Genomic DNA, 16,130 nt, shown 5'->3' on the forward strand with positions numbered 1-16,130 from the left:
CGCCAAAGGGTGCGCGTCGACAAGTTTTTAGTATATAAGGACGAATTATTTGTTAGTTTCTAGTTTAATCATCGATCTGATGATGATAGCATTGCTATCGAAACGCGCGTCAGCATTTTTTGTAAAAATTTGGTGTTTGGAAAAAAATTGTAATTGAAATTGAAGAAATAAATAATTAGCTCTCAAAATTAGGCGAATTGCTATTCTTGAGTCGTTTATTAACTTCATTAAATCGCAAAATCAGAGAGCAAAAAAATACAAAATTTTTAATTTTTCACTTATTTTGAAGCTGAACCAAAGTTATCAAGTATATTTTATAAAAATTTGTAACTTTGGCAATTTTAGTGTTACAGATGTCAAAATAGAACACGTTGTTATTTTTCAGTCATTTTCTAATTTCACCAAATCGCACAATCAAATCATAGAGCAAAAAATGTAAAATTTTGAATATTTTATTTGGAAGCTGATGAATCAGACTTATTCAATATTCTTTAGTAGAATTTGTAACTCTGTCAGTTTTAGTGTTGTAGCTGTCAAAGTTAGGCAGATTAGTATTTTTAATTTTTTTTACAAATTTTACTAAATCGCAAAATCGTAGAGCAAAAAATGTAAAATTTTGAATATTTTCTTTGGAAGCTGAATCAAAATTATCCAATATTCTTTAGTAATTTGTAACTCTGTCCATTTTAGTGTTATAGCTCTCAAAATTAGGCGAATTGCTATTCTTGAGTCGTTTATTAACTCCACCAAATCACAAAATCAGAGAGCAAAAAAATATAAAATTTTTAATTTTTCACTTATTTTGAAGCTGAACCAAAGTTATCAAGTATATTTTATAAAAATTTGTAAATTTGGCAATTTTAGTGTTATAGATGTCAAAATAGAACACGTTGTTATTTTTCAGTCATTTTCCAATTTCACCAAATCGCAAAATCAAATCATAGAGCAAAAATGTAAAATTTTGAATATTTTATTTGGAAGCTGATGAATCAGACTTATTCAATATCCTTTAGTAGAATTTGTAACTCTGTCAGTTTTAGTGTTGTAGCTGTCAAAGTTAGGCAGATTAGTATTTTTAATTTTTTTTACAAATTTCACTAAATCGCAAAATCGTAGAGCAAAAAATGTAAAATTTTGAATATTTTCTTTGGAAGCTGAATCAAAATTATCCAATATTCTTTAGTAATTTGTAACTCTGTCCATTTTAGTGTTATAGCTCTCAAAATTAGGCGAATTGCTATTCTTGAGTCGTTTATTAACTCCACCAAATCACAAAATCAGAGAGCAAAAAAATATAAAAAATTTAATTTTTCACTTATTTTGAAGCTGAACCAAAGTTATCAAGTATATTGTATACAAATTTGTAAATTTGGCAATTTTAGTGTTATAGATGTCAAAATAGAACACGTTGTTATTTTTCAGTCATTTTCCAATTTCACCAAATCGCAAAATCAAATCATAGAGCAAAAATGTAAAATTTTGAATATTTTATTTGGAAGCTGATGAATCAGACTTATTCAATATCCTTTAGTAGAATTTGTAACTCTGTCAGTTTTAGTGTTGTAGCTGTCAAAGTTAGGCAGATTAGTATTTTTAATTTTTTTTACAAATTTCACTAAATCGCAAAATCGTAGAGCAAAAAATGTAAAATTTTGAATATTTTCTTTGGAAGCTTAACACATTAGACGTTACTAAATTTTTATACGAAAAGTGTTCTTGAAATTGAAGAAATAACTAATTAAGTTCGGATTTTGGGGGGCAGTGGAGACAATGCAGAAATGATCTAAGAGGGCCCTCGAGTTGTACAGATTTTCGAGGAGATACAGACCGGAAGACGACAGGAAGTGAACGAGCCAACTTGTATATCGGCCGTTTCCCTTGCGGTTCGTCTCGTATCCCGGCATCCTTTATCCCACAATTTCTAGTGTCATCATTCTTCCCGGTTAAACTGTTCGTAGGACTGCCAGGACCCGTTTCAGGCTTACCTCGGTTCCACTTAAACTTTCCGTTTTTCCGTCGAATTTGTTTAACATAGTCTTATTGATAAATTGGGGCGCTGAGAATCGATAAATTTTGTCGCATCGATCTGATTGATGGGCGCACGCATAAATCCAATTAGTGGGATTCTTCCGTGTATTGATAAAAAATCTTTTATCGTATAAAACTTAAATTGCGTTCCCGGAATGAGATGATGTGCTGTGATTTACATTTTATCTTCGTCGGTTCGAGATACAAAAGAATTCCGGGTTGGCTTATCATTTTGGATATAGTTTTCGGTTCGCTTTGGAGGCGGCTTTTTCATAGCCGCAGGCAATATATCAAACTTTTCAATTACTAATTTTGTTATTCAAATAGCAAATGTTAGAAATGAGTCGAATATTTATTCAAGCTCCGGTCGATCGACCACCATTTGAAAACTTTCCGGGTGGATTCTCGTCTTTCCATCATTATAATTACAAAAAAAATTATTGAATCAAATCTTCGTGTTGACAAAAATTATCAAAAATACAATTTATTCCCAAATACCAAAGTTCGTCAAAAAATGCTGACGCGCGTTTTGATTGCAATGCTACCATCATCAGAGCGATGATTAAATCGAAACGAATAAATTGTATTTTTGATAATTTTTGATAATTATAATTACAGTCAATTAGAATTTGAAAAGGGTCAAATTTAGACCTATTGCTACTTTTAAGTCGTTTATTAACTTCACTAAGTTGCGAGTTCCAAATTGTGGAAAATTTTGAATTTTTCATTTTCATCCTGGACTATAACTATCCAACATTTTTAAACTATCCAACATTTTTATTAAAATTCGTATTCCTGTCAATTTTATTGTTTTAGCTGTCAAAATTAGGCAGATTGCTAGTTTTAGGTCGTTTATTAATTTTACCAAATCGCCAAATTATGAAGCAAATAATGCAAAATTACAAAATTACTTTCAACCTGAAGCAAAATTATAAAACATTCTTAATTAAAAATTTGTAACTCTGTCAATTTTAGTGTTACAGCTGTCAAAGTTAGGCAGAGTAGTATTTTTAAATTTTTTACAAATTTCACTAAATCGCAAAATCATAGAGCAAAAAATGTGAAATTTTGAATATTTTCTTTGGAAGCTGAATCAAAATTATCCTACATTTTTTAGTAAAATTTGTAACTCTGTCAATTTTACTGTTACAGCTGTCAAAATTGGGCAAATTGTTATTTCTGAGTGGCTTATTAACTCCACCAAGTCGCAAAATCATAGAGAAAAAAATGTAAAATTTTGAATATTTTCTTTGGAAGCTGAATCAAAATTATCCAATATTCTTTAGTCAAATTTGTAACTCTGTCAATTTTAGTGTTACAGCTGTCAAAATTAGGCGAATTGCTATTCTTGAGTCGTTTATTAACTTCCTTAAATCGCAAAATCAGAGAGCAAAAAAATATTAAATTTTTAATTTTTCACTTATTTTGAAGCTGAATCAAAATTATCCAATATTCTTTAGTAAAATTTGTACCTCTGTAAATTTTAGTGTTACAGCTGTCAAAATTGGGCAAATTGTTATCTCTGAGTCGTTTATTAACTCCATTAAGTCGCCAAATTATACAGCAAAAAATGTAAAATTTTGAATATTATCTTTGGAAGCTGAATCAAAATTATCCTATATTCTTTAGTCAAATTTGTAACTCTGTCAATTTTAGTGTTATAGCTGTCAAAATTAGGCGAATTGCTATTCTTGAGTCGTTTATTAACTTCATTAAATCGCAAAATCAGAGAGCAAAAAAATATTAAATTTTTAATTTTTCACTTATTTTGAAGCTGAATCAAAATTATCCAATATTCTTTAGTAAAATTTGTACCTCTGTCAATTTTAGTGTTACAGCTGTCAAAACTGGGCAAATTGTTATCTTTGAGTTGTTTATTAACTCCATTAAGTCGCCAAATTATACAGCAAAAAATGTAAAATTTTGAATATTTGCTTTGGAAGCTGAATCAAAATTATCCAATATTCTTTAGTCAAATTTGTAACTCTGGCAATTTTAGTGTTATAGCTGTCAAAATTAGGCGAATTGCTATTCTTGAGTCGTTTATTAACTTCATTAAATCGCAAAATCAGAGAGCAAAAAAATATTAAATTTTTAATTTTTCACTTATTTTGAAGCTGAATCAAAATTATCTAATATTCTTTAGTAAAATTTGTACCTCTGTCAATTTTAGTGTTACAGCTGTCAAAATTGGGCAAATTGTTATCTCTGAGTCGTTTATTAACTCCATTAAGTCGCTAAATTATACAGCAAAAAATGTAAAATTTTGAATATTATCTTTGGAAGCTGAATCAAAATTATCCTATATTTTTTAGTAAAATTTGTAATTCTGTCAATTTTATTGTTACAGCTGTCAAAATTGGGCAATTGTTATTTTTGAGTCGTTTATTAACTCCACTAAGTTGCAAAATCAAAGAGCAATAAATGTAAAATTTAAAATTTTGTATTGTGAAGCTAAACTAAAATTATCTAGTATTTTATAATAAAATTTGTAACTCTGTCAATTTTAGTGTTACTGCTGTCAAAATTGGGAAAATTGTTATTTTTGAGTTGTTTATTAACTCCACCAAATCACAAAATCAGAGAGCAAAAAATATATTTTTTTTAATTTTTTACTTATTGTGAAGCTGAACCAAAGTTATCCAGTATATTTTATAAAAATTGTAACTTTGGCAATTTTAGTGTTATAGATGTCAAAATTGAACACGTCGTTATTTTTCAGTCATTTTCCAATTTCATTAAATCGCAAAATCAAATCATAGAGCAAAGAATGTAAAATTTTGAATATTTTCTTTGGAAGCTGAATCAAAATTATCCTATATTTTTGTAAAATTTGTAACTCTGTCAATTTTAGTGTTACAGCTGTCAAAATTGGGCAAATTGTTATTTTTAAGTCGTTTATTAACTCCACCAAGTCGCAAAATCATAGAGCAAAAAATGTAAAATGTTGAATATTTTCTTTGGAAGCTGAATCAAAATTTTCCAATATTTTTTAGTCAAATTTGTAACTCTGTCAATTTTAGTGTTACAGTTGTCAAAATTGGGCAAATTGTTATTTCTGAGTCGTTTATTAACTCCATTAAGTCGCCAAATTATACAGCAAAAAATGTAAAATTTTGAATATTATCTTTGGAAGCTGAATCAAAATTATCCTATATTTTTTAGTAAAATTTGTAACTCTGTCAATTTTATTGTTACAGCTGTCAAAATTGGGAAAATTGTTATTTTTAAGTCGTTTATTAACTCCACTAAGTTGCAAAATCATAGAGCAATAAATGTAAAATTTAAAATTTTGTATTGTGAAGCTAAACTAAAATTATCTAGTATTTTATAATAAAATTTGTAACTCTGTCAATTTTAGTGTTACTGCTGTCAAAATTGGGAAAATTGTTATTTTTGAGTTGTTTATTAACTCCACCAAATCACAAAATCAGAGAGCAAAAAATATATTTTTTTTAATTTTTTACTTATTGTGAAGCTGAACCAAAGTTATCCAGTATATTTTATAAAAATTGTAACTTTGGCAATTTTAGAGTTATAGATGTCAAAATTGAACACGTCGTTATTTTTCAGTCATTTTCCAATTTCATTAAATCGCAAAATCAAATCATAGAGCAAAGAATGTAAAATTTTGAATATTTTCTTTGGAAGCTGAATCAAAATTATCCTATATTTTTGTAAAATTTGTAACTCTGTCAATTTTAGTGTTACAGCTGTCAAAATTGGGCAAATTGTTATTTTTAAGTCGTTTATTAACTCCACCAAGTCGCAAAATCATAGAGCAAAAAATGTAAAATGTTGAATATTTTCTTTGGAAGCTGAATCAAAATTTTCCAATATTTTTTAGTCAAATTTGTAACTCTGTCAATTTTAGTGTTACAGTTGTCAAAATTGGGCAAATTGTTATTTCTGAGTCGTTTATTAACTCCATTAAGTCGCCAAATTATACAGCAAAAAATGTAAAATTTTGAATATTATCTTTGGAAGCTGAATCAAAATTATCCTATATTTTTTAGTAAAATTTGTAACTCTGTCAATTTTATTGTTACAGCTGTCAAAATTGGGAAAATTGTTATTTTTAAGTCGTTTATTAACTCCACTAAGTTGCAAAATCATAGAGCAATAAATGTAAAATTTAAAATTTTGTATTGTGAAGCTAAACTAAAATTATCTAGTATTTTATAATAAAATTTGTAACTCTGTCAATTTTAGTGTTACTGCTGTCAAAATTGGGAAAATTGTTATTTTTGAGTTGTTTATTAACTCCACCAAATCACAAAATCAGAGAGCAAAAAATATATTTTTTTTAATTTTTTACTTATTGTGAAGCTGAACCAAAGTTATCCAGTATATTTTATAAAAATTGTAACTTTGGCAATTTTAGAGTTATAGATGTCAAAATTGAACACGTCGTTATTTTTCAGTCATTTTCCAATTTCATTAAATCGCAAAATCAAATCATAGAGCAAAAAATGTAAAATTTTGAATATTTTCTTTGGAAGCTAAATCAAAATTATCCTATATTTTTGTAAAATTTGTAACTCTGTCAATTTTAGTGTTACAGCTGTCAAAATTGGGCAAATTGTTATTTCTAAGTCGTTTATTAACTCCACCAAGTCGCAAAATCATAGAGCAAAAAATGTAAAATTTTGAATATTTTCTTTGGAAGCTGAATCAAAATTATCCAATATTCTTTAGTCAAATTTGTAACTCTGTCAATTTTAGTGTTATAGCTGTCAAAATTAGGCGAATTACTATTCTTGAGTCGTTTATTAACTTCATTAAATCGCAAAATCAGAGAGCAAAAACATATAAAATTTTTAATTTTTCACTTATTTTGAAGCTGAATCAAAATTATCCAATATTCTTTAGTAAAATTTGTACCTCTGTCAATTTTAGTGTTACAGCTGTCAAAAGTGGGCAAATTGTTATTTTTAAGTCGTTTATTAACTCCACACAAGTCACAAAATCCGAGAGCAAAAAATATGAAATTTTTAATTTTTTACTTATTTTGAAGCTGAACCAAAGTTATCCAATATATTTTATTAAAAATTATAACTTTGTCAAATTTAGTGTCATAGATGTCAAAATTAAACAGGTTGTTATTTTTTAGTTGTTTACCAATTCCACCAAATTGCAAAATCAAATCATAGAGCAAAAAATGGAAAATTTTGTTTTTTTTTATTTAAAAGGTAAACCAAAATCATCCAATATTCTTTAATAAAATTTGTAATTCTGTCAATTTTAATGTTATAGCTGTCAAAATTTATTATTTTTTTTACTAGCAAAACATATTAAGCACTTTCAGCGAAATCTTGTAACTTTTGAAGTTTAAGCAGTACAGTAATCAAATTTGAAGACATTAATACTTTAAATTTGTTTCTTTACTGTACGAAATTGCAATATTTTATGAGCAAAAAGAAAGTTTTTATTTTTTAATTAGTAAAATATTTTGACCCATGTTGAAAATTCTATAAGTTTGGTAGTATGAATGATAAAACAAAAAAAATTGATGCATTACTACTTAAAACACATTTACTAATTATGCCAAATTACAAAATTTTCGGACCAAAAAAATTTTGTATTGACAAAATATTTTTACCACATTCTGCTAAATTTTTCTCAAGTTGCTATGGAAGCAAAGCTATTATAGCATTCCATATCGCAATAGGATATTATAGCACTGAAAACGAATGCGAAAATAGCGAAAATTGCTCTGTTACAAGAACAAATTTGGAAGAATAGTATAGAAAGCTTGATCATAAGGTCATTAAGGCACTCATCCTTTCTAAAACTTGGATTTGTGCCTTAAAATTTGCCTTATGAAACTCGGTGTATCCGAAAACAAAAATGAATAAAGAATGTTCAAAATTTTTTTGTTTGCATGAACCTTTTCAATCAAATTCTACAATTTCTAGACCTGTCATGCTAAATTTAGAAAATTTAATATTTATGACACGTCTAAAGTCTGCCAAATTTAATTTTAAAACACAAAACAACTGTTCATAACTAATTTTGTTATTCAAATAGCAAATGTTAGAAATGAGTGAAATATTTATCCAAGCTCCGGTCGATCGACCCCCATTTGGAATTTTTCCGGGTGAATTCCCGTCTTTCCATCATTATAATTACAGTCAATTAGAGTTCCGGTTTTACAAAATTACGTCGGGGAATTACAGAGCGAGTTATTAATCAGATTAATTGAATTATTTCTGATCAATAGGCTCGGACGACCCTGATAAGCCAAGGAGCTGCAATCTCACGCCACTGATAAGAGCTGCATTGTGGATGGAAACTTCGCCCTCGAAGTGCACCATCGCATTTGCAGTGCGGCCACGCCCAAACTTTGCCAAATTACCGATCGAAATAATTTATGGCTAATTCGATGGCTTTGTTTTCCACAATTGAATTCAATTTAACTACGAACAATCGAATGATAGTTTGAACGCCAAGCAGGTTATAACCGGAAAACTTTAATTGAATTGAGACGCAAAATTAGGGGGAAACCACTTACTACATTTATAATGTTCGGGAAGTTTGCTGCAAATTTGATACTGCCATGTGCAAGTTTCACAAGTGGAATTGCAGTACAGAGGAAGCATCAGTTACTGGAAATATCTACATCTGCATATTTTAATGAACACGCGCGTGTGTTTTTCTTTCTTCGGGTTTCGTATTATTGGGGAAATCAGTCGCTGACATAAATTATCGTGTTCGGTGAAATAGAGGCAAATTGTAACAGAGCTTATGCGTTTTTTTAAATAAGTATGAATATGAGTTGATCGAAAGCTCCAACAATTATGTCCTTTTGTTGGGATGAAAAGTGGCGCATCCACCATTTTTTTCATATTAGTTTGTGTGTTTAATTTTGAATTTTGAATTTTTTTGCTGGACTAAACTATTCAACATTTTTTTTTATTAAATTTCGTATTTCTGTCAATTTTAGTGTTATAGGTGTCACAATTGGGCAGATTACTAGTTTAGAGTCGTTTATTAGCTCCACCAAATCGCTAAACTGTAGAGCAAAAAATGTAAAATTTTGAATTTTTGTTTTTCCGCTGAACCAAAATTGGCCAATATTTTTTATTAAAATTTGAAATCTTGTCAATTTTAGTGTTGTAGCTGTCAAAATTTGGCAGAATTAGATTTTTAAGTCATTTATTAACTCAACCGAATCGCCATATTATGGAGCAAAATATGTAAAAGTTTAAATTTTTGTTTAAAGCAGAATCAAAATTATTCAATATTTTCGTAACTCTGTAAAATTTGAGTTTTCTAGCTTTCAAAATTGGACAGTTTACTATTTTTGAATCGTTCTATAACTTTACCAATTCGCAAACATATAGAGCAAAAATTTAAAATTTTGATTTTTTTATTAAGCGAAACTAAAATTATCCAATATTTTTTATTAAAATTTGTAACTTTGTCAATTTAAGTGTAATAGCTGTCAAAATTAAGCAAATTGTTACTTTTAAGTCGTTTATTAACTTCACCAAATTGCAAAATTATTTAGCAAAAAATTTTAAAGATTATTCAAATTTATCCAACATTTTTTATTAAAATTCGTAGCTCTGATAAATTTAAAGTTATAGCTGTCAAAATTATGCAGCTTAATATTTTAATATCGTTTAATAACTCCACCAAATTGCCAAATTATGGGGCAAAAATTGTAAAATTTCGAATTTTTTATTTTCAAAATGACCCAATTTATTCAATATATTTTAATAAAATTCGTAACTCTGGTAGTTTTAGTATTAAAGTTGTCAAAAGTAAGCAGCTTGTTACTTTTAAGTCGATTATTAACTCCACCAAATCTCCAAATTATGGAGGAAAAAATGTAGAATTTCGATTTTTTTGTTTTCAAGCTAAACTAAAATTATGCAACATTTTGATTAAAACTTCGTAACTTTGTCCATTTTAGTGTTATAGCTGTCAAAATTGAGCAGATTGTTGTTTTTGAGTCGTTTTACAATTCCACCAAATCGCAAAATTGTGGAGCAAAAAATACCAAATTTCGAATTTTTATTTTGAAGCTGAGCTGAACCAAAACTATCCTACATTTTATATTAAAATTCGTATCTCTGTCAATTCTAGAGCTAAAACTGTCAAAGTTGGATAGATTGCTATTTTCAAGTCATTTATCAACTCCACTAAATAGCAACATTATAGAGCAAAAAATGTAAATATTTTGAATTTTTTATTTTGAAGCTAAAAAAAAAATATCCACCTATTAAAAAAAAGATTAAAATTTTGAGTTTTTATTTTCAAGCCAAAATGATCCAATCTTTTCCATTAAAATTTATTGCTCCAGGCATATAAGTCTAGACTATTTTTAAATTTTTTATTACCTCCAAATCGATAATTTCTGGAGCAAGAAAATCCAAGATTTTTTGCATTTCAAGCAGTAAAGTAATCAAATTTGGAGACATTACTGTTTTAGATTAATTGATAGCATTAAACTATACACAATTGCAAAATTTTATGACCAAATTGAGAATTTTGAATTTTTTTTTTTATTAGAAAAATATTTTCACCGTTTTTTTATAATTGTATAACTTCGGTTATTTAAATCGTAGAGCAATGAAATTTGATACTTCACTACTTAAAACACGTTTATTAATTGTGCCAAATTGCAAAATTTTATAACCAAAAAAATCAGATAATAAATAGATAAAAATAAAAAAAAAGTTAAATGTCTAAACGTCTTAACCAATTTCTGCTAAATCTCGGAAGTTTAAGAAGTAAAAAATTTAAATTTGTACTAATTGTTACTACTTCACACCTGTTCATTTTCCGGGCAAAATTACGAAATTGTATGACTACAAAAACTATCCGATTTCACGTTTTTGAAACAATAAAAAAGAATTTTGAAAATTTTTAGTTTGTGTAAACTTATAAAACTCCGAAATTTTCAATTAAATTCTACAATTTTTATACCTGTCATGCTAGAACAATGAAATTTAAAGAATTTAATTTTTATGACTCGTTTAAAATTTTTAAATTTTTTACAAATTTCACTAAGTCGCAAAATCATAGAGCAAAAAATGTAAAATTTTGAATATTTTCTTTGGAAGCTGAATCAAAATTATCCAATATTCTTTAGTAATTTGTAACTCTGTCCATTTTAGTGTTACAGCTGTCAAAATTGGGCAAATCGTTATTTCGGAGTCATTTATTAACTCCACCAAGTTGCAAAATCATAGAGCAATAAATGTAAAATTTTATTTTTTTTATTGTGAAACTGAACCAAAATTATTTAGTATTTTATAATAAAATTTGTAACTCTGTCAATTTTAGTGTTACTGCAGTCAAAATTGGGCAAATTCTTATTTTTGAGTTGTTTATTAACTCCACCAAATCACAAAATCAGAGAGCAAAAAATATAAATTTTTTAATTTTTTACTTATTGTGAAGCTGAACCAAAGTTATCCAGTATATTTTATAAAAAATTGTAACTTTGGCAATTTTAGTGTTATAGATGTCAAAATTAAACACGTCGTTATTTTTCAGTCATTTTCCAATTTCATTAAATCGCAAAATCAAATCATAGAGCAAAAAATGTAAAATTTTGAATATTTTATTTGGAAGCTGATGAATCAGAATTATTCAATATTCTTTAGTAGAATTTGTAACTCTGTCAGTTTTAGTGTTGTAGCTGTCAAAGTTAGGCAGATTATTATTTTTATTTTTTTTTACAAATTTCACTAAATCGCAAAATCATAGAGCAAAAAATATAAAATTTTATTTTTTTTATTGTGAAGCAAAAATTCGTATATCTATCAATTCTAGAGCAATAGCTGTCAAAGTTGGATAGATTACTATTTTCAAGTCATTTATTAATTCCACCAAATAGCAACATTATAGAGCAAAAAATGTAAATATTTTGAATTTTTTATTTTGAAGCTAAACCAAAATTATCCACCTATTTTTACTAACATTCCTAACTTTGGTAATTTAGGATTATAGCTGTCAAATTTGACAAATTTTAACTTTTAAGACGTTTTTTAAGTCCACTAATTCGCAAAATTATGAAGCAAACAAAAAATTTAAAATTTTGAGTTTTTATTTTCAAGCCAAAATGATCCAATCTTTTCCATTAAAATTTATTGCTCCAGGCATATAAGTCTAGACTATTTTTAAATTTTTTATTACCTCCAAATCGATAAATTATGGAGCAAGAAAATCCAAGATTTTTTGCATTTCAAGCAGTAAAGTAATCAAATTTGGAGACATTACTGTTTTAGATTAATTGATAGCATTGAACTATACACAATTGCAAAATTTTATGACCAAATTGAGAATTTTGAATTTTTTTTTTTATTAGAAAAATATTTTCACCGTTTTTTTATAATTATATAACTTCGGTTATTTAAATCGTAGAGCAATGAAATTTGATGCTTCACTACTTAAAACACGTTTATTAATTGTGTCAAATTGCAAAATTTTATAACGAAAAAAAACAGCTAATAAATAGATAAAAATAAAAAAAAATTGTAAAATGTCAAAATGTCTTAACCAATTTCTGCTAAATCTCGGAAGTTTGAGAAGTAAAAAATTTAAATTTGTACTAATTGTTACTACTTCACACCTGTTCATTGTCCGGGCAAAATTACGAAATAGTATGACTACAAAAACTATCCGATTTCACGTTTTTGAGACAATAAAAAATAATTTAAAATTTTTAGTTTGTGTAAACTTATAAAATTCCGAAATTTTCAATTAAATTCTATAATTTTTATACCTGTCATGCTAGAACAATGAAATTTAAAGAATTTAATTTTTATGACTCGTTTAAAAGTCTGCTAAATTTCATTTAAAAATACAAAAAATAAAATAGTTAAAATTTAGATCTTAAATCCCAAATAAATATTTCCAATTAAATTAAATAAATGTGAGAAATTGAGTGCTATGAGATTAAAATTTAGTTATTGGACTAGCACTGGGACGCTTATGAAGTCTGTCAAATTTCAAAATTTTTAGAAACGGCCAAAAAATTTTAAAATGTTTTTTTTAATTTATTTATTTTTTTATGATTTTTGTTTGAATATTTTTGAAGTCTGTGAAGTTTTAATTTAATTTATATTTTAAAATTTAAAAACCAAAATTTTTCCCGGATATAATTTTCCAAACAGCGGCAATATGCGAGAATGCGAAGCTATAATTCCGCCTCCCGTAAAACCCCTTTCTCGTGTTCAGACTTTAATAAACCTGCCTTTACCTTTTTAATCCAAAACTTTCCCAATTTTATTTTTTGAACCCGTTAATTTAATGTTTTCTCCAAACAGCTCCCGTTTTAATGTCCATATTCCCGTTCGCCACCGCCCACCTTTTTCCTGTTTTTATACTTCTGTTACCTTTTCCGTAATTTATACCCTCCTATAAATTCAGTAATTAAAAATGAATTTTGTTCCAGTGCCTCCCGAAAAAATACACATTTACGATGACAAGAGGGTAGACAAGACGATTTTATTAGGACCGTATAATGAAGGTTCGGACGTTAATTTACTCTGCGAAGTAAAGGGAGGTAAGTGACAGTTTGTAAATTTCGAAACATCGTATCGACACATAAAAACGCCGCGTATTTCACGTAAAAATAAGAGCACAGCGCTGTAAATTATTCAAAATTATTCAGAATTTTAAGCGACTTTTATCCACCATTTGAATATTTGATTTGCTGTAAAATATTGTGTCCGATACAAAACGACATCGATTTAATTATTTCAATGAAACGAACATAAAATTTCATAATGGAAACACGATTTAGCGTTGGTTAAAGTCGGTAAACAACTATGGATGTTAATTAAAGCAGACACACACATAGACAAACACAATTTGTCTCCAATCGGATCTAATATTTGCTACACATATTGCACACACACACGGACCATCGATCGCTTCTTTTCATGCTCGCGGTCAGTTTTTAACGCTCACAAATTTTCGCGTTTTCTCATACATATTTAGTTTAGTTATTTATTGAATTTTGTAGAATTATGGTTTATTCATCTTGTATTTTTTTTCAGGTCGACCACGGCCAAAGGTCACGTGGTTCCTCGAAAACACGATTATTGACGATTCGTACGAGATAAGATCGGACGGAATAGCCGTCAATCATCTCACATTTCCAAATGTTGGGCGCCAACACTTACATGCAAGACTGATTTGCCAGGCCAGTAATAATAATCTGGTGCCACCTGAGACAAGAGTAGCTGTATTAGACATTAATTGTAAGTATTACTAAGGGATTTTACGCCAACTAGTTGGATCATCTGTTCAAGGTCACGTCTTTGTTGTTTTTACTTTTCTTCTTTCCGAAAGACGATTGTGGTATTCTCGAATTCTGTTGAATGTAGTGAAAGACTAAAATCGTACTTTTTCTAATTCGATGCTTTAAGAGCTACATTATCGCATTGTTTCCGATGCTTTAAGAAACTCCTTAAAGCACAGGTGAATTTGTACTTCTGTCAGTTGCTGGTAAAAACTATGAAATTTATCCAATACAAACTTTCTTTGATGACAGTTAAAACTTGACGTTTCACCAACTTCCGAAATGTCCCAAAATTTAAACTCAAAATTTAGGAAGTTTGTGTTTGATTTTTGTGCGATACCAACTAAATTTCGGAAGGTTACAAACTTTGAGTTGTTTATTAACTTCATCAAATTTTAAGAAAATAGAACAAGAAACACAAACTTTGTAAATTTTTATTTTCAAGACCAACAAAAAATCACCGACGATTTGTACAAAAATTTTCCATTTTTACAATTTCGTGCTACACTATTCAAATTTAGGAAGGTTACTAACGTTGAGTTCTTTATCAACTCCACGAATTTCTAAAAGAATTGGGCAAAAAAAAATTTTTTTTAAATTTATTTTTAAAATCGACTAAAAATTTCCAACATTTTTTCGAAAATTTGCAATTTCGACAATTTTAGTGCCATATCAACCAAATTTGAGGAGATTACTAACTTTGAGTTGTTTATTAACTCCACCAAATCCCAAGAAAATCGAACAAAAGACACAGATTTGAGAAATTTTTATTTTTAGAGCCAACCAAAAATTTCCAACATTTTTTGGAAAATTTGCAATTTCGATAATTTTAGTGTCATATCAACCAAATTTGGATAGGTTACTGACTTTAAGTTGTTTATTAAATCCACCAACTCCCAAAAAAATCGAAAAAAAAACAGATTTTAGAAGTTTTTATTTTTTGAGCCAACCAAACTACTAAATATAGAGAGGTTACCATTTCTGAATTGTTTATTAACTCCATAAAATTTTAAGAGAATAGAGCAAAAAACACAAATTTTTGAAATTTTTATTTTCAAGACCAACCAAAAATCACCAACAATTTGTACAAAAATTTTTCATTTTGACATTTTTTGTACTATACTAATCAAATTTAGGGAGGTTACTAACGTTGAGTTCTTTATCAACTGCACGAAATCGCACGAGAATAGAGCAAAAGGCACCAATTTTGGAAAATTTCATTTTTAAGTCCAACCAAAAGTTTTTTAGAAAATTTGGAATTTTGACAATTTTAGTGCGATACTAACTAAATTTGGGAAGGTTACCATTTTCGAATTGTTAATTAACTCCACTAAATTTCAAGAGAATAGATTAAAAAACACAAATTTTAGAAATTTCCATTTTCTAGACCAATCAAAAATCACCAACAATTTGTACAAAAATTTTCCATTTTTACAATTTCGTGCTACACTATTCAAATTTAGGAAGGTTACTAACGTTGAGTTCTTTATCAACTCCACGAATTTCTAAAAGAATTGGGCAAAAAAAAGATTTAAAAAAAAATTTATTTTAAAGATCAACTAAAAATTTCCAACATTTTTTCGAAAATTTGCAATTTCGACAATTTTAGTGCCATATCAACCAAATTTGAGGAGATTACTAACTTTGAGTTGTTTATTAACTCCACCAAATCCCAAGAAAATCGAACAAAAGACACAGATTTGAGAAATTTTTATTTTTAGAGCCAACCAAAAATTTCCAACATTTTTTGGAAAATTTGCAATTTCGATAATTTTAGTGTCATATCAACCAAATTTGAATAGGTTACTGACTTTAAGTTGTTTATTAAATCCACCAA

At 27.9% G+C, this 16,130-nt stretch overlaps 1 protein-coding gene across 1 annotated transcript in view; it reads left to right on the forward strand.

The window, feature by feature from the left end:
• The window catches only part of side-IV (sidestep IV transmembrane protein), a 475,641-nt gene that overhangs the window by 360,988 nt on the left and 98,523 nt on the right, over positions 1–16,130 (forward strand). Inside the window, exons 4-5 of the mRNA XM_088044905.1 lie at positions 13,442–13,552; positions 14,049–14,252. Coding sequence (XP_087901031.1) covers positions 13,442–13,552; positions 14,049–14,252 — 315 coding nt within the window. The remainder of the gene's footprint in view (positions 1–13,441; positions 13,553–14,048; positions 14,253–16,130) is intronic.

The sequence above is a fragment of the Gnatocerus cornutus genome, chromosome 1 (assembly GCF_029298725.1).
Source record: "Gnatocerus cornutus isolate USDA-ARS CGAHR chromosome 1, icGnaCorn1.1, whole genome shotgun sequence".
NCBI lineage: Eukaryota > Metazoa > Arthropoda > Insecta > Coleoptera > Tenebrionidae > Gnatocerus > Gnatocerus cornutus.